The 23723-nt window shown below is 41.2% G+C and overlaps 1 protein-coding gene across 3 annotated transcripts in view; it reads left to right on the top strand.

The window, feature by feature from the left end:
* RAPH1 (Ras association (RalGDS/AF-6) and pleckstrin homology domains 1) overlaps positions 1-23723 on the top strand; it is a 129576-nt gene that overhangs the window by 61526 nt on the left and 44327 nt on the right. For 2 of the 3 annotated variants that reach the window (XM_062190107.1, XM_062190104.1), the window contains exons 5-6: positions 13362-13442; positions 18701-18775. The exons of the other annotated variant lie outside the window; for it this stretch is intronic. In XM_062190107.1, coding sequence (XP_062046091.1) covers positions 13362-13442; positions 18701-18775 — 156 coding nt within the window. The remainder of the gene's footprint in view (positions 1-13361; positions 13443-18700; positions 18776-23723) is intronic. 3 annotated transcript variants of the gene reach the window in all.

Below are 23723 nucleotides of genomic sequence, written 5' to 3'. Positions count from 1 at the left end.
CAGGTGCCTATATGGAATGCGGTGCTGCAGGCAGCGGCTTTACCCATGAGGTCACAGTGCTGGCCCCTTAGTATTTTAATTCATTTTTCATGCATGGAGTTAAATAGTTCTGTGAGACCGTTGGAAAAATACTCACCTGTCCATGGACATGTTATGTTCTCCCAGAAGTAAGTGCTTTCTATTTATTTAGCTAATTTTTTTTTTTTTTTTAATTTATTTGAAGGTCAGAGTTAACAGAGAGAGGAGAGGCAGAGAGAGAGAGAGGTCCTCGATCTGATGGTTCACTCCCCAGTTGACCGCAACGGCCAGAGCTGTGCCAATCCGAAGCTAGGAGCTTCTTCCGGGTCTCCCTCATGGGTGCAGGGGCCCATGGACTTGGGCCATCTTGTACTGCTTTCCCAGGCCATAGCAGAGAGCTGGATAGGAAGTGGAGCAGCCGGGTCCCAAACCGGCACCCATATGGGATGCCAGCACTTCAGGCCAGGGCTTCAACCCTCTGCACCACAACGCTGGCCCTATTTAGCTAATTCTTACGGTGTTTACCTCCATATCATTAAATCCATGCTAATGTAACTAGTTCTTGATTTTTTTTTTTTTTCACTTGATGACTTCTTATTCTGGGGATGAAGATGTATCTGTCTTTAGGCAGTTTCCTCAAACTTCTCCCCTACTGTTGCCTCACCCTCAGTATATTTTGATTGAATGAATCTTCAGTGTTTGTTATGATGGCTATATATTTTCAGTTTTTTCTTTGTTTTAAAGATTATTTATTTATTTGAAAGGCAGAATTGGAAAGAGAGAGATAGTGGGCGAAATCTTCCATCCACGGGTTCACTCCTCAAACGGCCACAATAGCTGGGGTATGCCAGGCTGAAGCTAGGAGTCCAGAGCTTCCTCTAGGTCCCATAGGTGGATACGGGGGCCCAAGTACTTGGGCCATCTTCCACTGCCTTCCCAGGTGCATTAGCAGGGAGCTGGATCAGAAATGGAGCAACTCTGACTCAAACCAGCACCTGTATGGGATGCCAGCACTGCAGGCGGTTGCTTAACCCACTGCACCACAGTGCCAGCCCCTATACTTGCAGTTTACTGCTCAACTCTGTGCTCTTACTGAATTTCCTTTTTGAGAAATCATCTTGCTTTTCCTGGAATTATAATTAATTATCTTTAGCGTTTAAAAGAAATATCTAATTTTCTACGTGTTTATCACTCCAGTTTTCAACTCCAGACTTTCCCCCATCTTATTATTAAAGCCCTCAGTTGATTCAAATAAAATAAGTGTTCTATTAATTTTATCTTAAAATTCTTTACTGCTTTTGTAGTCTGTAAGCTTGTTCTTAGGGGGCCGTTGTGGCACAGCAAGCTAAGCTGCTGCCATCTTTGATATCAGCATCCCATGTTGGAGTATCAGTTTAAGTCCTGACTGTTCCATTTCTGATCCAGTTTCCTGCTGTCGTTCCTGGGAAGGAAGCTGAAGATGGCCCAGGTACTTGGGCCCCTGCTTCCATGTGAGAGTCCAGGATGGAGTTCTGGCTCCTGGCTTCAGCCTGGTCCAGACCTCACTATTGTGGCCATTTGGGGAGTGAGCCAGCAGATGGAAGATCTCTGTCTTTCCCTCTCTTGCTCTGCCTCTCATATAAATATATGACTCTTGGGGGCCGGCGCTGTGGCACAGTAGGTTAATCCTCTGCCTGCAGCGCCGGCATTGCATATGGGCACCGGTTCTAGTCCTGGCTGCTCCACTTCCAGTCCAGCTCTCTGCTATGGTAAAGCAGTAAAAGATGGCCCAGGTGCTTGGGCCCCTGCACCCATATGGGAGACTGGGAGGGAAGCGCCTGGCTCCTGGCTTCAGATTGGCACAGCTCAGCCGTTGTGGCCATTTCGGGGGTGAACCAATGGAAGGAAGACCTTTCTCTCTGTCTTTCCCTCTCACTGTCTGTAACTCTACCTCTCAAATAAACTCTTTTTAAAAAAAAAATGTATGACTCTTGAAGGAAAAAAAGATTATTGTAGGTCTTTTCTCTTGGGCAGATGAGCTTTTTCAGAAAAGGTCCTTCAGATCTCCTACATAGATGACCAATGCCTGGTTGCCAGTGGTTTTAGTAGCCTACTTGGGGAAGATGAGTTGGTCATGGGGGTAATCATCAGTGTGTAGTATTTGAGTTTTCATTCAGTCCTTCTAGGTTAGCACTATTGACATTGTGAGCTAATTTTCTGTTGTGAGGGGGCTATCCCATGCACTTAGCACCTTACCTGGCTCAACTTGTGAGTCCTTTTTGTCGTGGGAAATGAACTTTAGTTTTCCTTTTCCTGGCATTCTTTTCCTGACAACATACTGGATTAAGATTAAATATAGGGGCTGACATTGTGATATAGTGGGTAAAACCTCTGCTTACAACACTGGCATCCCATATGGGTGCTGGTTTAAGTCTCAGCTGCTCCACTTCTGATGCAACCCCCTGCTAATGTGTCTGGGAAAGCAACGGAGGATGGCCCAATTGCTTTGGTCACTGCACACATATGGGATACCCAGAAGAAGTCCTGGTTTTCGCCTGGCCCAGCCCCAGCCATTGAGACCACTTGGGAAGTAAACCAGTGGATGGAAGATCTCTCTCTCTCTCTCTGTGTTTCTCCCTCCTCTCTGTAATGCTGTCTTTTTTTTTTTTTTTTTGGACAGGCAGAGTGGATAGAGAGAGACAGAGAGAAAGGTCTTCCTTTTTGCCATTGGTTCACCCTCCAATGGCCGCTGTGGCCGGCGCATCGCGCTGATCCGAAGCCAGGAGCCAGGTGCTTCTCCTGGTCTCCCATGCGGGTGCAGGGCCCAAGCACTTGGGCCATCCTCCACTGCCTTCCCGGGCCATAGCAGAGAGCTGGCCTGGAAGAGGGGCAACCGGGATAGAATCTGGCGCCCCAACTGGGACTAGAACCCGGTGTGCCGGCGCCGCAAGGTGGAGGATTAGCCTGTTAAGCCACGGCGCTGCTGTAATGCTGTCTTTCAAGTAAATTTTTTAAAATTTTATTATTTGAAAGGCAGGGGGGGGGGGAAGAAAGAGGTCTTCCATCCACTGGTTTACTCCCCAGATGGCCGCAACAGCCAGAGCTGGGCTGATCCAAAGCCAGGAGCTTCTTCTGGGTCTCCCAGGTGTGTGCAGGGGCCCAAGGACTTGGGCCATCTTCTACTGATTTTTCAGGCCGTAGCAGAGAGCTACATCGGAAGTGGAGCAGCCCGAACATGAACCGGTGCCCATATGGGATGCCGGCACTGCCAGCAGCTTTACCCACTACACCACAGTGCCATCCCCCAAATCATTTTTTTTTTTGAAGATTAAATATAGAATATCTCTAGGTAATATTTTTATACTAAAACTTACTGCGGATTAGTGTGAGTTTATAGGAACCAGGAAGACTGTCCATAAAGAACCACAGAGTACTACGAAGAAACAACGCTTAACCTCTTGGTGTGCAGTGTAACTCTTGTAAATGAGCATGAACATGTCCCTTGAAGGACCCTGGGACTTATCCTCATTAGATGTTACAAGGTATTGCTGATCCTATGGAACATGAAGTTTCTGTATGCCAAAACAATTCCTGCACTTGTCTGTCTACATAATCTCTTTCCCTTAAAATGAGCTTTCGTGTTATGTGTGGTTCCCAACAGTGCCCCTGCTGGGCTGTTTGGACTCCCTCAGAAGATGGCCGCTCTGAGGCTAACTTGCCTGCCTGCTGTGTTTCTGCAGAATTTAGTGAAGCTCATGCCAAGCTGCAGTCTGTCGGATCCTTTGCGTAGATATCAGTCCACACTGGAGAACACTGTTGGTGGACACGTGAAGGAGGGGCTCTTGGAACTAACTGCTTTCTCTCAAACGTGCCTTCAGCCAATCCTCCTTCCGTTAGTCTTGCCATCACTTCTGCTTCTGGGGATTTTGAGATTACTTGATGCAAGTTGAGGTACTTCCTTCTTTTTCCCAGTGCTTCCACAGCATTCAGCTTTTCTTGGGTCTGCTAAGTTGGTTCACACTCAATCGAATGCTTTCTGTCTTCTGATACTTTGTCATTGTCATTTTGTGAATGTGTCTTTTTTTTTTAAAGGCAATATATTTTTGTTTTAGTGGGATCTGGGAAGAGAGTAGAGCTTCCTCATTAGCCATTACTTCTTGTGTCCATAGCCGCTGGGTATTGGAATGCTCCAAACCACAGGGCTCAGGCTATGTTTCCATTCTACATCTTTTTGGTCTCATCCCTGTGCACTGACAATTGCCAAAATGTAATGCCTTATTTAATGCCATATTTAAAACACACTTCCTTCCCCCACTCCCATTATGCCATTAAACAATGATTTACAACTCAAGGGCCATTTTTGTCCCTCAGGGGGTGTTCGGTATTTTTGGTAGAGGGGCTGTGTTGTGGTGTAATGGGAGAATGCTGCTGGCATGTGGTTGGTAGAGGCCAGAGTGCTGCTGAACATCCTATAGGACAGCTCCCACAAGACCCAAAGTAGTGTCGAGGTTGAGAAACCACATTCTAAAATCAGGTGGCATCTGTCAGTTCTGTCAGCAAGGGGGCAGGCATAGTACATTGTGTGAAGTCTTCTGTTGATGGTTGCAGATACAGATGAAAATCACCTGACATTCAAAGAAATACGGTTTCCTTCTGCAGCTCCTCTCCCCTGAACTCCAGGACCATATATTGCATCTCTAATCAGCATCTTTATTTGGATATCTGGTAGATAGCTCAAATCACCTGGGCTAAACCTGAAGCCCTGATCTTTAGCTCCTTACTTGCTTGCTCTCCCTCTTTTCCATCTCAGCTAATGACTTTTCCATCCTTCTCATTCATCAAGTGAATTCCATGGATTCTTCATCTACTTTTTATCTACCTCCCTTCCAATCTGGCACCAGATTCTGTTTACCTTCAGATTATATACAGAATCTGATCTCACTACCTTCACTGCCACCAAGCCACCACCATCTTTTTTTTTTTTTTTTTTTTAAAGATTTAGTTATTTATTTGAAAGACAGGTTTGGGGGGGGGGGGTCGTCTGTATGCTGGTTCACTCCCCAGATGGCCACAATGGCCAGAGCTGCACCAATCTGAAGCCAGGAGCCAGGAGCTTCTTCAGTTCTCCCATGTGGGTACCAGGGCCCAAGGTCTTGGGCTGTCCTCCACTTCCTTCCCAGGCCATAGCAGAGAGCTGGATTGGGAAAGGAGCAGCTGGGACTCGAACCAGTGCCCATGTGGGATGCCGGCACTGCAGGCGGCAGATGTACCTGCTACACCACAGCGCTGGCCCTGCCACCACTATTTTGATCTGGATTTTTGTAGTAGCCTCCAAACTGATCGCTCTTGCACTCACTTGACCAATGACAATCTGTTATCCACACTATAGCCAGGGTGGTCCTGGTAAAAAAAAGTCAGATAATCTCTTTTCAAACCTAAAGGCTTTGAATCTTACTCATAGTAGGTCTGACCCCCTACAGTGGTCTGCAGAGCCTTACCTGATCAAAGTGCTTTCCTATTACTTGTGACTTTGTTTTCCTTCCCTCCCTCCCTTACCCTGCTGAACATACTGCTGCCTCCTTCTCTGGCAGCAGTACAGCCTGCCTCAGGGCCTTTGCATTTGCATGGAAGCCCTCTCTGCCCGATAGCCCTTGGGATTTGCTCAAACTTCACTTTCCCAAGGAGGCCTTTTGTACTATTTAAAAAAACTAAACTCCCCTTCTGTCCTATGCTGCTTTTTTTAAAAAATCTTCCTTTTCAGACCTCCCTCTCCCTCTCTGCCTCTGCCTCTGCTTCTCTCTCTGTGCAACTCCGACTTTCAAATAAATAAATATTTAAAAAAAGAAATCTTCCTTTATTTTTTTCTCTTTAGTTGCTGATCACCATTTCATGTACTATATGTTTATGTTTTATTTTGTTCATACTCTTAACCAACTTAAATAGAAACTTCATCAGGAAAGAGAGATTTTTCATTCCTTTAATTCCTGATGTCTCTGTCCTTAACAAGTAGAATATTATTTAGCCAACAAAAAGTACTCAGATATTTGAATGAATAAATATACCCCTGTGTTCAGTTCACTGTCTTTGTCTTTGGAGGCTGCGCTCCAAAATTAAAAGCAATTGTTTTTTACAAGATGGCAAATGGAGTGCCACAAGTGAAACATGTAGAAGGCTCTTTAATGGTGGAACTGTTGTTTTTCCACAGCCAGGTTCCTAGGAGGCAAGTAGTTACATTTGCTAAAAAGAAATTCAGGATAGAATAGTTAGTTCTTCTAAAGTTTGCTGGTACAAATATCAGAAAATTCAGTTTGAAATTGGTGCTGCTTCTCTTGGGGATATGGGTAATCGAAAGTAATACTGTGGGTTAGCTTTCTGTCTCCTTGCTCCAAAGGCAGGCACAGGATGATGTCCCATCAGAAACAATTTGTCTATATTTCCCTCCCTTTCTCTTTCTTGACTTTTGTCAAAATACTATCTGTTCAAGAACTTGACTTGGCCGGTGCCGCGGCTCAATAGGCTAATCCTCCGCCTTGCGGCACCGGCACACCAGGTTCTAGTCCCGGTCAGGGTGCTGGAATCTGTCCCGGTTGCCCCTCTTCCAGGCCAGCTCTCTGCTGTGGCCCGGGAAGGCAGTGGAGGATGGCCCAAGTGCTTGGGCCCTGCACCCGCATGGGAGACCAGGAGAAGCACCTGGCTCCTGGCTTTGGATCAGCGAGATGTGCCGGCCGCAGTGGCCATTGGAGGGTGAACCAACTGCAAAAAGGAAGACCTTTCTCTCTCTCTCTCTCGCTATCCACTCTGCCTGTCCAAAAAAAAAAAAAAAAAAAGAATGATTTCAGTCAGTATTCCAATGAAGCCCATCAGCATTAATGATAATCTGTGAGGTTTTTGAAAAATTAAAATTTTTGTAGTTGTATAAAACTCTAGTAAAAGTTCTTTATTTCTCAGTGTGAAATACAAGTTATAGCTGATTTGTTCATCATTATGGTACTTTTATTTGTACTAATTCATTAACAGTACTTTATTCAGTAATACAACAATTTGCAAATCTGATTAGCAATTACATGTTACGAATTTCATACAGAGTTTATTAAAAGTGGATGCTAAAATGTACCTTTGTATTATTCTGGTGGAATTTAAGGACTCCTTTGAATTTCAAATCACTTTACTTTGAAAATATTTTTATGTTCAACAATTTTTAAACTCATTACCACAATTAATAGCAGATTCAAAAGGTTTTGCTGCATCTTAAAATTTGATAATTGTATCATGAATATTATGATGGAAAAAGACTGCCTGGCACTTGAGTTACTAAAACTTTTGAAATCCACAACTTTGCTGCATAAGTAAAGAGTTTTTAAATCAAACTTTTAATGGGCATGCTGTTAAAACTTAGTGTGTAACACAGCGTATCATAGCTTCATGCAATTCCTTCATTTTCCTCACCTGTCAGAACTATTTCAATAGTTAATTTGTACAAAAAAGTTGAAGTGTGAGGAGGTTAAAACAGCAGTTGTGTTTCTTGTAGCATGGAGTAGGGGAGGTGAGGCACCACTGACAGCCAAGCCCCTCATTATTCTTAGCAAACAGAACCTTTTATTGCTCTAAAGTAGTAACTCAGTAAGCACACAGGGCTTTCTAAGCACTTTTAATTAAAAGTCATACATCCATGCCTGAGTGATTGGAGTTATCACTTGATTTCTCAGTTGTTGCAGCAGCATGTCTCTTAAAATTCTAACTGCTTCATTTCACTGAAGTGTGGTTATGTGGAACACCTGAGTGTTTAATTCCAGATTTCACTGACCTGGTAAGGTTAATAATAGAATGTGTATCAGATGCAGGAAGAGACTGAAGACATGGTGAAAGTTAGGGGAAAAGTCTAGGGGATTTTTTTTCTTTTTTATACATTTATTTTTTTTAAAGATTTTATTTATTTATTTATTTGACAGGTAGAGTTACAGACAGTGTGAGAGAGAGAAACAGAGAGAAAAGTCTTTCTTCCGTTGGTTCACTTGCCAAATGGCCGCAATGGCCAAAGCTGTGGCAATCCGAAGCCAGGAGCCAGGAGCTTCCTCCTGGTCTCCCATGCGGGTGCAGGGGCCTAGGGACCTGGGCCATCTTCCACTGCTATCCCAGGCCACAGCAGAGAGCTGGACTGGAAGAGGAGCAGCCGGGACTAGAACCAGCACCCATATGGGATGCTGGCACAGCAGGCGGAGAATCAACCTATGCCACCATACCGGCCCCTAAACATTTATTTTTTAAAGGCAGAGTTACAGAAAGAGAGCTTACAACCTTTGGTTCACTCCCCAAATGGCCTCAATAGCCAGAGCTGGGCTGATCCGAAGCAAGGAGCTAGGAGCTTCCTCTTGTGTTTCCCAAGTGGGCACATGGGTCCAAGCACTTCAGCCATCTTCCGCTGCTCTCCCAGGCACATTAGCAGGGAGCTGAATTGGAAATGGAGCAGCTGGACTTGAATTGGCAGCCTTCTGAGATGTCAGCATTGTAGGTGGTGACTTTACCTGCTACACCACAGCACCAGCCCCTAAAAACCTGGTTTACATCAATATTTTTCAGGCACTCCCCTAGTCAACACTGGCATGTACATGAGTACTTAAAAGAGTTTCATGGAAAATGGAAATAAAATATAGGTTTATTTGGTGCAAAAATAATTGGAATTCATGCATAGTTTTTAATTTTAATTTTTATTTTTTTGACAGGCAGAGTGGATAGTGAGAGAGACAGAGAGAAACATGCATAGTTTTTAAATAGTATGCATTTTCCAGGAGCTTTTTGAAGATTCAGTATGTCTTACTGTATCTATTTCTTGGAAATCTGCTATTTTTCTTCTCTGCAGAAGTCAAAAACAACTTCATTTGGTTTTAGGTTTGTTTTATTTGGAGTTTGTTGGGGGGGGGGGTCTGTAAAGGACCTCTTTTTTTTTTCCTAAGAGAAATATGTTCATCTTTTTTAAAAAATTTAATAGTAGCTATAAAACATGAAGGAAACAGCATTCAGGTATTTGCTGGTTATACATGTGTAATTGCTAATAAGAGAAGGAAAGAGAGAAAAGGGGGGAAGGAAACAGCAGCTAGTATCTTGAGTGCTTCTTCTGTGGTAGGTGGGCGTTGTGTTTTATGTGCCTTCACACGCTGACCCTGCCACAGCACCTGTGGAATATGAGTCATCACCCTACTCTACCGTAGCAGGAACTGAGGCAGAAAGTGAGTAAGAGTCCAAGGATTTGAAGCAGTCTGGCTGTCCAGCGAGCTGTTCCACCCTATCAGGCTGCTTCATTACAACACTGAAGGAGAATTAAGGGCAGATTGGCCAGTGACCTCAGAGCCAGACCCCAAGATAGGACTGCATGGACAGGATGGGGGGGGACGGCAGAGATTTCTGCAGTAACATCCCCATCTTGTGGTGGTTTCATATATTTTTGAATATTTTAACAACTCTATAAACTAGCTCTAAAGTAAATAAATTAAGGCTTAAAATTAAGATGAGATTGGAATAATAATTTTATCACTCAATTCTTTCAGCAGACTTTGGAGATAAGTGCCAGTATTACTTACATTTTATATTTAAGAAAACAGGTTAACTAGTAAGCCATCTACATTCGCAGTAAATGGGCAAGCTGGGGCTTAAACCCAGGCACTTCAGCCCTGGGATCTGCTTTCATAACCACTATGCAATGCTTGTTTCAGCATAGTATTTATGAAAAATGCATATGTATGTCAGTAGAAGGTGTTTCACATCTATTTTATTGAAACATTAATGGATGGTCATAAGCCTGCACTTCATTTTTCTAGTTGTGATCTAAAGTGTTAGCTTTCATAAGGAAGTGTTTTATTTGTAACCACTACTTTGGCAGAAGACCATTTATTTATTTATTTATTTTGACAGGCAAAATTAGAGAGACAGAGAGAAAGGTCTTCCTTCCGTTGGTTCACCCCCCAAATGGCCGCTACAGCCGGCGCACTGCACCGATCCGAAGCCTGGAGCCAGGTGCTTCCTCCTGGTCTCCCATGCGGGTGCAGGGCCCAAGCACTTGGGCCATCCTCCACTGCCTTCCCGGGCCACAGCAGAGAGCTGGCCTGTAAGAGGAGCAACCGGGACAGAATCCGGCTCCCCAACCGGGTCTAGAACCTGGGGTGCCAGCACTGCAGGCAGACGATTAGCCTAGTGAGCCGCGGCGCCAGCCAAGGCCATTTATTGATTATGGTTTGGCTTCTATATTAAGATCAGTGCTTTTCAATATGTACCCTCCCCATTCTCAAACCAAGGATTCTGGTGGTAAATGGTACTTCATTTTAACATGTCAACAGATGCAATTCAACAAAGTGGTGATCCATAACTTACTTTGCAGAACTTTGTGGCAAGTTTTAGAAAGATTGGAAGGCAGTTTGATAACTTCATAACACAGATTAAAGTATTTGGAACTGAGAACGCTTACATAAAAATTTGGAGAATTAACTCTAAAATTTATTGTATGTTTTAGGCACCACTTTATACATTTATGAAAGTAGTAATAAAGAGTAGATAAAGATTTGATATAAGGCAGATAAAAAGATTTGGTAGGAAAGTTTAAATGCTTTATGGAGATGTGATGTAATTAACATTAAATGAACTAGTATTCTTTAATCTCTTTGTCTTTGCTAATGTAACAACTTAAATTTTCAGTCTGTTTATGTGTATACTGTTTTATGTTGTTTTTGTCACTTTATGTACATATAATCATTTTTGTTAAGAGTATGTTTTCAAAACTACATAGCATTCTACTGTCTGTTTATTGTTTAATGTCTATTGTTGAATACTTTAGATTTAGATATTTTAAAAATTTGACCAAAAAGCATTTGGAAATATAAGAATTTGTACAAGATTGAGCGTAGAGGAAATAGATTTTTATACTTTTTATTTTGAAATAATGTCAAACTTAGAAAAACTTGAATGAATGTACAAATAACTCATCAAATTAATTAACCATATTCATTAATTTTTACCATTTTGCCATATCGACTTTATCATTCTTTCTGTTTGTACCTTTTCTCCCCTGAAGCATTCGAGTGTTGGCTGTGCTTATCGGGCTCCTTTACTCCTTAATGATTCAGTCTCTGCTTCCTGAGAATGAGGATATTGACAACATAGATTTGATAGGCTGCCTTTTAATGTAGCATTTGGAACAATGTTTGTTTTTAAAGATTTATTTATTTATTTGAAAGGCAGCATTAGAGAGACAGAGAGGGAGATCTTTTATCTGCTGGTTCACTCTCCAAATGGCCTCAGTGGTGGGGGCTGGGCCAGGCCAAAGCCAGGAGCTTCTTCCATGTCTCCCACATGGGTGCAGAGGCCCAAGCACTTGGGCCATCTTCCAGTGCTTTCCCAGGCCATTAGCAGGGAGCTGGATCCAAAGTAGAACAACCGGGACTCCAACCATTGCCCATCTGGGAAGCTGGTGTTGCAAGAGGCAACTTAACCCACTATGCCACCACACAGTTCCCCAGCAGTTTTCTATAATATGTTTAATGAGATAATACAGAGAGGCAAAAAAAAAAAACCAAGAATAGTCTTGATCTGGCCAAGCATGTGACTTGAAGGCCAAGGAGAATAGTTATTTATACATTTAAAATATATTTGAGGCTGATGCTGTGGCTTAGTGGGTAAAGCCACCATCTGCAGTGTTGGCATACTATTTGGGTGCTGGTTTGAATCCTGGCTACTTCATTTCCAGTCCAGCTCTCTGCTAATGTTCTTGGGAAATCAGTGAAAGATGACCTAGATGAAGCTCTTGGCTCCTGGCTTTGGTCTGGCTCAGCCCTGGCCGTTGCAGCCATTTGGAGAGTGAACCAGCAGATGGAAGATCCGCCTCTCTCTCTCTCTCTCACTCTCTCTCTCTCTCTCTCTCACTCTCTCTCTCTCTCTCTCTTCCTCCCTCTCCCCACCCCTCCCTCCCTTCATCTTTGCCTCTCTGTAACTCTGACTTTCAAATAAAATGAACATATCTTTAAATATGTATGTATGTGTGTATGTTTGAGTGCCTAGGCACTGCACTGGACAGTAAAGGATAAAAATTGGAATGTAATACACAATGTCCTTATGAGGTTATAAGTTAGTGTATGCTTGAGGTAGTTTTGTAGATAAAACAACCAATTTCAGGATAGTGTAGTAAGTATTATGACAGAAAAAATAAAGACTTTATGGTTAAAAGGCCATTGGTGACTTTGAGAATAAATTAAAGGATGTATTTCAACTCAAAAAGATGAAGGCTTTGGGAAAGAGATTGCAGGAAATTAAGGGGTAAATTAGTGGCTAGGAAGTGGGTAAAGTGCGCCATGGCATGAATTCAGGGGGCAGCAGAGAAAACAGCTTAACAAGAGGAATGTTATGTTTTTTTGTTATCCCCCTACTGGCAATGGGCTGGCCTAGTTGAGTGTCAGGCACTGATGATAGAGGGAGAATGAGTACGATATGGGATGTGCTTAGCTTTAGAAAGGGAAATTGCACATTTATTCACATAGAACTATGTAAGAATATGCGTGTAGTTATGGGGCACATTTTAATGGTGTGGTTCATCATGATTGATGGGCATGATTTTCTTAGTAATAGATGGAGGTACAGTTTTAAGAAAAGAGGAAAGGGAGTATCCAAAAGCTTTAAGGATTTAGAACAGACTTCGAGGAGTGACTTAGCAAAGTGAGGGAATTAAGAGTACTGCCAGGCTGGCGCTGTGGCTCAACAGGCTAATCCTCCGCCTTGCAGCGCCGGCACACCGGGTTCTAGTCCCGGTTGGGGCGCCGGATTCTGTCCTGGTTGCCCCTCTTCCAGGCCAGCTCTCTGCTGTGGCCAGGGAGTGCAGTGGAGGATGGCCCAAGTGCTTGGGCCCTGCACCCACATGGGAGACCAGGAGAAGCACCTGGCTCCTGGCTTCGGATCAGCGCGATGCGCCAGCCGTAGCGGCCATTGGAGAGTGAACCAAGGGCAAAAAGGAAGACCTTTCCCTCTGTCTCTCTCTCTCACTGTCCACTCTGCCTGTCAAAAAAAAAAAAAAAAAGAGTACTGCCAAACAGTGTTGAAGGCCCAGATGAGATTCATCAGCATGGCCTGGTACTGGACACAGTGTTTCTGCATAGTTCTGTGGAGCTCCACTGTTCAGAAGTAGAGGGAGATTGTTCTTAACTTTTTCAAAGGTTAGAAGCATCCGGTCCTTACTTTTCTCATTTTTTCTACTTTTTACATAAAAGAATGGTAATTGCATGCGACTTTTCATTACTGTTTCATTTCAGTGATCTTTTTCTCTCCCTGCATGAGAGCCACCCTTTTCACCTCCTTTATCTATCATTTTCTTCCTTCCTGCATTTTCACAGCATGCTCTTTCTCTGAGATGTCCCAGCAAGCAGGCCAAGCGTCACATTGACTTCACAGAAGAACAGGCTGAGCTGACACCTGTAAGTTCTGTAAATGTCTTGGGACTACTTAAATAACAGCGAAAAGGAATGCATTCATTATATTCCAGTGATTGAACCTTGGTCATGTAGCCTTCATATTTCAAATGAAAATGGAACCAAAAAATTTAACAAAAATGAGCAACTCCATGATATGGTACCAGTGAATATTAATACTCATGGTAAGATGATACAGTTGGTAGTATATCTGATACAGAGAATTTTTATATTGGAATTCGAAACCATGTGTATGCTTCCCTTTTTTGTCTGATGCTAATATGATATTAAGAGATTTAGTTATTCTTCAGATTGGGGATATCAAGTGGAATAATTCCTGCACTAATGCTTAGCTGAAAACTAAATTTCTTTTTCCAAAAAATATATTCTGTGGTCAGTGGTTGACATATCTGATGTTTCAGAGCTGCCCTGTTATGTTAACCACTTACCACAGTGGTATTAAGTACTTAAAATATAGTCTAAATTGAAATGTGCTCTAAAGATAAAATACAGCATTGATTTCAAACACAATGTTAAAAATAATTGATCTTGTAATATTTTATAATTGTTAAAACCATAATATCTTAGATATTTTTGATTAAATGTAAATATTTCAATGTTTTCTTCTTATGCTTTTTAAAATTAATGTAGTTACTATTAAATTTTAAATTAACATCTGTGGCCTATATTATGTTTCCCTTGGACAGTGCTGCCTCGGAGTCCTCTGTGAAGCATAAAAAGAAAGCAAAACCTGACTCCCTGAACCCCACTGCCTGAATCATGCTTCCTCTTACCTTCCCTCTCTTCTTTCCTGTTCTTTAAGCATATTGGAAATAATAGTAGTAACGCCATCAACTGACTTCATGGCTCCCTCTAATAGGTTATATCTTGAAGAATGAAAAACACTTCTACAACCTCTCCTCTGGCCCCAGTATTCTTCATTGTCTGCCTCACTTAATCTATAATACTTGCTATAATACTGTTTCTTCTGCCTAAGCAGTTCTTAATCCTTTCAGTCCCAACATTCCTTTATATAACAAACAAGTTATAATGCCATTTTTGTCCCAAATGAAATTCACAGGCTATACAACCTGCCTGCCTACTTATTTTATTAAATGAATGTAAAATCCTGATACCTACTATGAAGGAAAAATAACTGAAAAGTATAATAAAATCTTCCAGTATGTAAATACTTAGCCACAACTATTAAAAGGCAACAAAGTAGTCAAACCCATATACTCACTTAGAGTCAGGATTGGATTTAAGAGATGTGAGATCAGAAATCTTTCCTGTACTTCTTGTGTTTTTTTTTTTTTTAAAGCAGAAACATGAGTGGACCCCAGAATTAAAAGCCTATTATGATGATGACATTCATGATGTACCTATGTGTAATTAGAGGAGAAGGGAAATATCTAAGGTGGAGATAATGTGCTAAGACAATTTTCAAAGGAGAGAATATAGGGAAGTATAAAATTCTTGCAGATGAGATGAGTGTTATTTATAATACTAGTGACAAAAATCATTGCCAGTGTGACAGTGTTGGATGAGGCGGTGATTAAACGATTTTTGTACTTGATTTGTTACAGTGACTTCAGATACACACAATAGCATGGCAGGGGTCTGAAGCCAGAGCCAGTAGCTCAATCCAGATTCCCTGTGTGGGTGGCAGGAAACCAGTCATTTGAGCTATCCCTGTCTCCCTGGCTCCCAACCCCCCACCCTGCCGCCATGTTATTAGCAGGAAACTTGAGTCAGGAACTGGAACAAGCATCAAACTCAGGCAGTCCACTCTGGGATGTGGGCAGCTTAACTAGCATCTTAAATACTAGACCAACATTCACTTTGATGAACCATTTTTAAACAATCTTTATTTATGAAGCTCAGTGAAATTCTTGTGTTTCATGTTTTCACTGATTTAGTAATTTTTAGTTCCTAATGCTACTAAGAAGGAAATATAGATCTCCTCTATCATTTCCTTGCACATGACAGAATATACCCTGATACTGCCAATTGTGTACTAGCCACTCTTACTTAAAGCTAGGTTTGCTTTATTGAAATAATTTTGCAGCATTCTGAAATAGTCTTTATAAATTCTGAACAAAAAGTGTACACTTCAATTTATTATACTGGGTAATATATTGGATATTAAAAATATATAAAATACTTTTGTGTTTATACCTAAAATGGAGTTCGGTTCTAAGCTCAGATTATTATAAACAATGTTTCCTATCTCTTTTGATTTCCCATGTAAGTGCACTTAAAAATCAGATGGGATGTGAGACTTTTATTGTTACGTGATGTTTTTCCATGTCTGCCAGACATCTAGCATTTCTGCTTTAGCTCCAATATGTACGAGTGACTCTTTCCTGCTTCTCTTCATCATGACAACCCAGAATGTCCTCCCTGTTTTCTGAAATGCCTCCTTGAGGGAAGCAGGACCCCCATAGGAGAACCCCTGGTTCAAATGTATCTTATTTCCTTTCTCTGCTCTCATACTCCTGTCTCTCCCACTCAACAGCAACCTTTACTCACCCTCCAGGACCTGAAGTGCTCACCTCCTGCTCGTTTCCATCCCTCTGTATTGTGTTTTCCAGTTGGTCTGTGTCTGCGGGGTAGACTGTCAGTTCTGTGAGGAAAGGAGCACCTATCTTGGTGGCCATTACATTTCCAATGCCCGGAGTAATTTCAGGCTCACAGTTAGAATCCAATAAATAGTTGAATAAAGAAAGAGGCAAAAAAGACAAAAAGAATTGAAATGGATTAAAAATAAACTTCCGAATTTGCATTTCTAGTGGTGGCCAACATATAAGAAGGCCCCGTGTTTATGAAGCTGTGCATTTTTGTTGCCTCATAACCCATGGCAAGACTGAAGGCTGATGGATGACGTGACCAAGCCAGTCTTGCACTCTTCTCGTCCCTCCGGCATCCTTCTGCAGTGACCAGTTTCCCCTTCCCCTGCCCTCTCTTTCAGAAAACCAAAGAGCTGTAGAAGTAGTATGTGACTGTATCAGTGGGGAAGATAGATGAAGCATTTATACAGGGGAGGAGTTTGCTGCTTCTGGTTTCTAGATGTTATTCTTAAAGCTCCAGACTCCCGCAGTGTAGATGGGAGGAACATGGAGACCTGAGCTCCCCGCCTGCCCGTGCAGTAACAGCTACATGAGCACAAAGCGCAGTGTAATTTATGACCACTCTTTGTTGTGTCATATTTTAGATGTGGCATATTTTGGGGTCACTGACCATAATGATTACCTGTTTTTATTTGTATCTGTTTAAATATTTTAATGTTTTGAAATGGAGAACTGCTGGGTCTTTATACAAATACAGTTAAATATCATTGCTTCTTACTAATCAAATTATAAGTTTTCTAACAAATTAAAGTCTTGAGGTGATAGGGGTTTGAGTACATCATGAGTTGTTTTTTTTTTTTTTTTGTAACTTTGAATTTGGTGTCTGAAATTACACTTTCCAATCATAGTTTGTTTTAATGGCCTGGAGCACATTTCATTGCTTAAAATTTGAAATAAATATTCTACTCGTTTGGAGATTTTCTTTTCCTGAAATGATAAGCTTTATAAGTAAGCTAAATAGATTAATATTATCCTCTGTAATGTTTATAATCTCAAAGTAGTGTGTTTATTATCTATGACCACATACATTTTTAAAAATTTTTTATGTGAACAATATCTTCCATCCACTGGCTTGCTCCTCAAAGGTCTATAACAGCTGGAAGTGGGCCAGGCAGAATCTAGGTACTAGGAACTCAGTCTACATCTCCCATGTGGATGGTAGGGATGCAAGTATGCGGGCTATCACCTAACCATCCCGTGGTGTGTATTTGCAGAGAGATAGAATTAGACACTGAGGGGGCCAGCGCCATGACGCAGTAGGTTAATCCTCCACCTGCGGCGCTGGCATCCCATATGGGCACTGGTTCTAGTCCCGGTTGCTCCTCTTCCAGTCCAGATCTCTGCTGTGGCCTGGGATAGCAGTGGAGAATGGCCCAAGTGCTTGGGCCCCTGACCCGCGTGGGAGACCAGGAAGAAGCACCTGATTCCTGGCTTTGGGTCAGCATAGCTCCGGCTGTTGCAGCCATTTGGGGAGTGAACCAATGGAAGGAAGACCTTTCTCTCTGTCTCTCTCTTTCTCTCTCACTGTCTGTAACTCTACCTCTCAAATAAATTAAAAAAAAAAAAAAATCTTTGAAAAAAAAATAATTAGAAGCTGAGCCAGGACTCAAACCTAGGCATTCTGATAATGGGATATGGGCTTCCCCCAACCCCATGAACTTTTCTGAGAGTAGATGCTACTCCAGTATTTGTTTACATGTTTCTTTCCAAATGATTTCTTTGTCAAAACAACTTGAAACAGATTTATTAAATACTACATTCTCTATAAGCTTTAAATTGTGACTAGTACATAGTTATAAAAAATACTAAATCAGAATTATTTAGGGATAGGCAAATCTGAATTATATATACATCAAAGCATCTGCAGCTTAAAGATAAATAGCACAAACTTACATTAAAACTTGTTACAAAAAAGTTATTAAGGATGAAAATGGCTGACTATATATAAATGAATTCAGTTAATTTAACCAGTTTAAGGAACAGCAGTTAATATTTTGTTCAGTTGATTGATTTGTTGTGTAAGTCCTTTCCTGTGCACTACAGTCCTGTTAGTATTCTCATATACCGAGTGGGTTAATAACATTTTACTGAAATGTGTATGTTGAGCAAAATATTCATGGGTAGGCTCCCTTCTTGTAGCTATCATTGAATTGAGAAATGTTTGACAGAAGTTTTTAAAGTGATATAATCTTTAGTCTTACTTTGTTTTCATCAGAATACACTAGGTCTTTTATTGGCTTTAACAAGAGGAAGGTATATGTTTAGTTGCTGGTCTCTGATGTATTTGTGCTCTGTGTAAAACACTTAGGAGCACTAGCCTATAAGGCATACTGGCTCTGTGATCTTCACAAGTCTAAGTATTACCCATTTTCCCAAAGAGCCAAGTATTGGCAGGAGTCTACTGGGCCAAGCCTGTGGGCATAGATGGCATCTTTCCTTCAACCCTCCTTTTCTTTTCTTTTTTAAAATTTTCTTTGTGGACATACTTCATTTAGCTTAAGAAAAATAAGATTAATTGTAGAATATCATTCTTGCTTTGTCTATTTTATTTATATTTTATAAACACATTAAACCTCCACTGACTTCTATTATTGCCTTTTGTTTTGTTTTGTTTTTCTCTCTCTCCTTCACAAGCACTCCTATCTGGACAGGGAAACCTCCCTTCTTCTGAGAAACATTGCAGGAAAACCTTCTCATTTGCTGACCAAGGTGATTCTTCTTTCCACATGCATGTAACTATTTACTGCCTTGTAGGTAGAGTATAATTTCTATTTTTGATTGTGCTGTTGGATTATTGCTTTCTTATTTTGGCATTTTTTTCCTTAATAGAGGTACATTTTCTCTTAACCTAGGTAATCACCTACTGATCTTAATGATTATTAGACAATATTGAGAGTAGAAAATATTTTCAGTAGTGTTCACTAGTTTTTAAACTTTAATGCCCGATTATCTTCTCAAGTATATTGCACATTTTCTAGTTTAACATTATATTGCATTGTGAAATCTAAAAAACATTGCTCTAATTTTAACTTTCACTTCTAATGGTTATCCATATTACAAGTTTCCTGAACAAACTTTGCTTTCTAATTTTTTATTACATTATCACCTCATTTAATTAAAACATTTACTTTTGAAATCAGAATCTCAATTTATGTCAACTTTGTCAAACTGGAAGAGAAAGCTGCAATTTTAGGTTTCCACTTCTCTGCTGTAAGAGTGGTTTGAATTAGTCCAGCTAGGCATTCACCTGGGTGGTATTTATATCAGTCTAAATTCTAGCATTACCATCAAACAAGAATAATAGTGAGCTGAACAGCTTTCTATCTGTTTTCTAATCATGTGTCTATGTTTCATTGTCTTCTCTAAATACTATAATGTTAAGTTCAAGAATTTTAGGCTGGCTTATGGATTCTGGTGTATACAAAGTTGTTATTGTGTTTAAGATGGTTTTTTTAATTCATTCCTTCCTAATCTTGTAAACATAAGAAAGAAGATGATAGATGGAAATTAAAATCTATCTAAGAAGCAGCTGAAAGAAAAGACCCTTTGATCCTTTCTCTCGCCTGAGTTTTAACCAGGGAATCCAGGGAATCGCAGAAGTCTGAGTGGGCAGGGTGTAGCTGTGTACTCTATAACAACAGCAAAGTTTTAGAGCTCTCTTCTCTTCCTGCTTTGTATTCTGTCTTCCTCGAGTCCAAACTCATAGCTTCTGTTCTAGATCAGATCTCTCCCCTGCAAACTGTTCGGAGTGTCCTGGAAGATCACCAGCATCTTACCAGCACCTTAAATCCCCTGGGTGTTTGGCTTGCTTTCCCACACTCTCCCTGAGGCCCCCCAACTTACATCTATCTTCTCCTTTTGACATTTATGCTCTGCACAGGAGGCTGCCATTCTCCTGATGACTCAGGCTTGCGCACTCTGATGACCCCCGACACCTTTCTTCCCACTGAGTATCTCAGATCTCTAGGGAAGCTTTTCATAATCTGCAGGATTTACTGAGTTTACCCATTCATTTCATTCCTGTTGCCACTACCCTAATTATAGGCTCCTGCCAGAGGTACTACGGTGACCCCAGTATTTTCACGTTTCCCTCCTCCAGTCCACTTTTTCCCACCACTCTCAGATTAAATTTCACAATTTCCCATTTCCATTGCTGATTTATCCAATGGTATTTATTGAACCGTATACTGTGTTGTGTGCTGGGATACAATGTTGTACAAAATGCTCGTATTCCTCGCCCTCAGGAGCTCACTGTTTACTTATGAAAGTGGATAATAAACAGTGACAAGCAAGTGTATGGAAAAACCCCGTGAACCCTGTCCAGTGTGAGGAAGGAAACAAGGTAAAGGAGCAGAGAATACAGGGGAGCAGGGCAAGGCTCCGTGTCACCTGGTAGGTGTGATCAGAAGAGGCCTCCTACAAGGCTGAAAGGAGTGCTGCACACAGAAGGTGGAGGGAGAATCGAGCTTAGCCTGGTTGGGAAGCTAAGAACCGCTGTGTTGGTGGAGCCACGGGAGTTGTGAAGGTACACATGTCTTGATTTGGAGACGTAGGTAGGAGCCAGATCACCTAAGCCATGCAAAAGCATTGCCCTTTTTTTTTTTCTTTAAGATTTATTTATTTCATTTGAAAGGCAGAATTACAGAGAGAAAAGGAGATCTTTCTGGTTTACTCCACAAATGGCCACAACAGCTGGAGCTGTGTCATACTGAAGCCAGGAGCCAGGAGCGTCTTCTGGTTCTCACGCATGGGTGCAGGGGCCCAAGCACTTGGGCCATCTTCCACTGCTTTTCTCAGGCCATAGCAGGGAGCTGAATAAGAAGTGGAGCAGCCAGGAATTGAACTGGCACCCAGATGGATTGCGAGCACTGCAGGTGGCTGCTTAGCCCACTATGCCACAGTGGCAGCCTCTATCTTTTTCTTTAAAAGCAGTGTAAACTACTTGAAAAGAATGACTTCATTTATCCGTTCAACAAATCTTTTCTGAGAACCTTCTATGGGCTAGTGAGTGTTTACAGCCCTGAAGATATGACAGTCAGCAAGGCAAAGTTGCTACCATGGACTAACAGGGAGAGTTGTGCTTTGTGAGTTTTAGATAAATACAGGCAGTAGCTGCTTCTCTCTCTCTGCCCAAGAGACAGTAACATTGATTGTAGTATGAGAGCCATTGCTGCCACAGCTTACCTTCTCCCAACATCTAGCATTAACTACATCCTTTATATTGCCCTGTCTATATGCAAAAGAAATTTGAGCAGGAATGTGATAGAGTAGCATAGGACCTAAGCAGGGTGGGGTAGGGAGAGAGCCACAGAGGACTTGGCAGGAATTCCTGCACAACCCAAGCCAAGGGGGCCTGTTAGGTGAGCCTTAGTTATAGTGTTAATCTAAGTGCCCTCTACCAGAACACCTAGCTGTTTGGAATTTAAAATGAATATGTAGTTCTTATATACCATGTGTGGAAGTCTTGCTCTCCTTACAAAGAGCTTGGTGCCACAGTTCCTAACAGGCTTCTGGGGTATCTGATGGACCCAGTAGAGCCTGTACTCTCACGCATTGAGTCCATGTAACACTCAGTAGTTAGTACACAACAGAGTGACCCCAGTAATGCTGTGTTCAGGCCAGACCAGCAAAGAGGGTGGGGATTTTTTCATCATCACTGATACAGTTGTCACCATTGCCGTTGTCAGTGAAGTAACATCTCACAGATAGTTCTGACCCAGGAGCCTCTGCACAAACAGTGCCAAGCAGGTTTTCCTTGGAGTGTGAGTAGTGCCAGCACAGGGCTATTCTACCACCAATGGGAGCAGTGGGAAAAGGTCAAATAGCTGATTTGATGCCCTTTATCTCTGGTGCTATTCTAAAGAGCTCCTCTGACCTGTGACTTCACAGGATGGAGCAGTCTTTGTCCCTCGTTACTCTTTTACCCCCCCCCCCCATAGCTCTTGTTGCTATTACATCTCATAACCATTTCTATATGTCTTATCTCTCCTAGTACATAAATGTAAGCTCCGTGGAAGCATATACCCTGTCCGTGCTGCTAAATCCAAGTCTGGTACCTAGTCTCAGCAAACATCTGCCGAAGCAAAGAGTGGTCCTTTAGAGACCATCAGAGTTTAAGAATTGCTCTAATGTTACCTGCCTTTTCTTTTTCTTCAAATAGTTATTAAACTGCTGTTACATTACTGAATGTTCCTTGTTTTTGACAAGCAGTTTTTATCCACTGATATCCCAAAAGTTTAAGCTGTAGCCCTATGGACAAAAGAAACTAGACATTACAGTGGGAGGAACAAGTGGTCAAGCCTAAATCCACCTATTTAGGCTTAGAAAGATAAAAGTCTGAGTCTCAGTCTGTATAGTGGATATAATAATAATATTGCATTATTGTTGAGAATTAGTCTATCAATTTCATGGTTTCTTCAAGAGAAATAAACTAGTTGTTATTTCTTTGGCTCTAAGTATTGTTAAAGAAGAGAGCATTTAAAGGACATTAAACTGTTTGTATCACTCCAGGTTATCTTTGGATCATTTAATTTATATAACTTTTAAAAATTGCGGTATCGATGAAAAAACTAGATCCTGAAGAAACTGCTGAGCACTCTGTAGCCTCTTAATTTCAATTGGCTTTGTTCTGAACTCGTAGAGACAATTTCTCAGTGGAAGGAATTCACTAACCATCACTTAGCAACTGTAACTTTCTCAAAATACACGTATTCTGAGTTCTGCACCAGAGCATTCTAACATTTTGTAACCACAGTGTTGACTTTCATTTAATCAAAAGATCTTCACTCAGTTTTTGTCCTTTATGTAAATTTGAGGACACTTGGCATTTGATGGTTATTGATAGCCACACTGGAGTTTTTCAGTAGAAAATGGGTTGTCTCTTGCTCTTCTAAGAGGAGGGCAGGAGGGAAAGTTAAGTTTTCATATGTGTGAGGTATCTTTTACTCATGTTTAGGATAGCTGTGAGACAATGTGAAGAAAGAGATAATTGAAAGATACAGGGAAAATGTCTTAAAGACCTGACTTTGTCAGCAGAATTTGAGATGAGGAAGGCTTTGTCCTTTGTGTTAAACTTGGGCTTCAAATACTGAACATAGATTCTCCCTGCTCTTATAAACTGTTGGAAGTCTTCTATCATCCAAACATATCAACAAAGATTTATTGATCTCTCCTGTATTGCATAGCATTCTGTAAGAACTTAAGATGGTTTCTTTTTTTCTCCTCATGTTGTTAGGGTTAAAAGACATGGCTATGGCCAACTATACCATATGCAAATAGAACTCACTGAGAAAGAGTTTGTCACCCATAGGAAGCATAAAATACTATTAATCCTGTAGTTTGATACATATATTTTCATGTCTAGTTTTGTTCCAAAGGCCTTATGATCAATTGGCTCCTCAAAAAATTTCTAGTGAGGATTATCTTTGTGATAAACTGGAGAAGAATTAACTAAAATTTGCCTATGTTGAAATTAAACAAATAGTTCTTAAATTTGGATTTGATAATGTTTTAACACAGGTCAGTATATATAACTATTAAAGAGTTGCATTTTGAGCAACTCAGTAGCTAAATTTGGGTTTGATAAAATAGCCCCACCTAAGTGCTTTATGTAAATATGATTTCTTCTTGTTAGGAAATATAATTTGTTTAATATGTT

This window comes from Lepus europaeus, chromosome 1 (assembly GCF_033115175.1).
Source record: "Lepus europaeus isolate LE1 chromosome 1, mLepTim1.pri, whole genome shotgun sequence".
NCBI lineage: Eukaryota > Metazoa > Chordata > Mammalia > Lagomorpha > Leporidae > Lepus > Lepus europaeus.
This window is presented reverse-complemented; position numbering and strand designations above follow the sequence as displayed.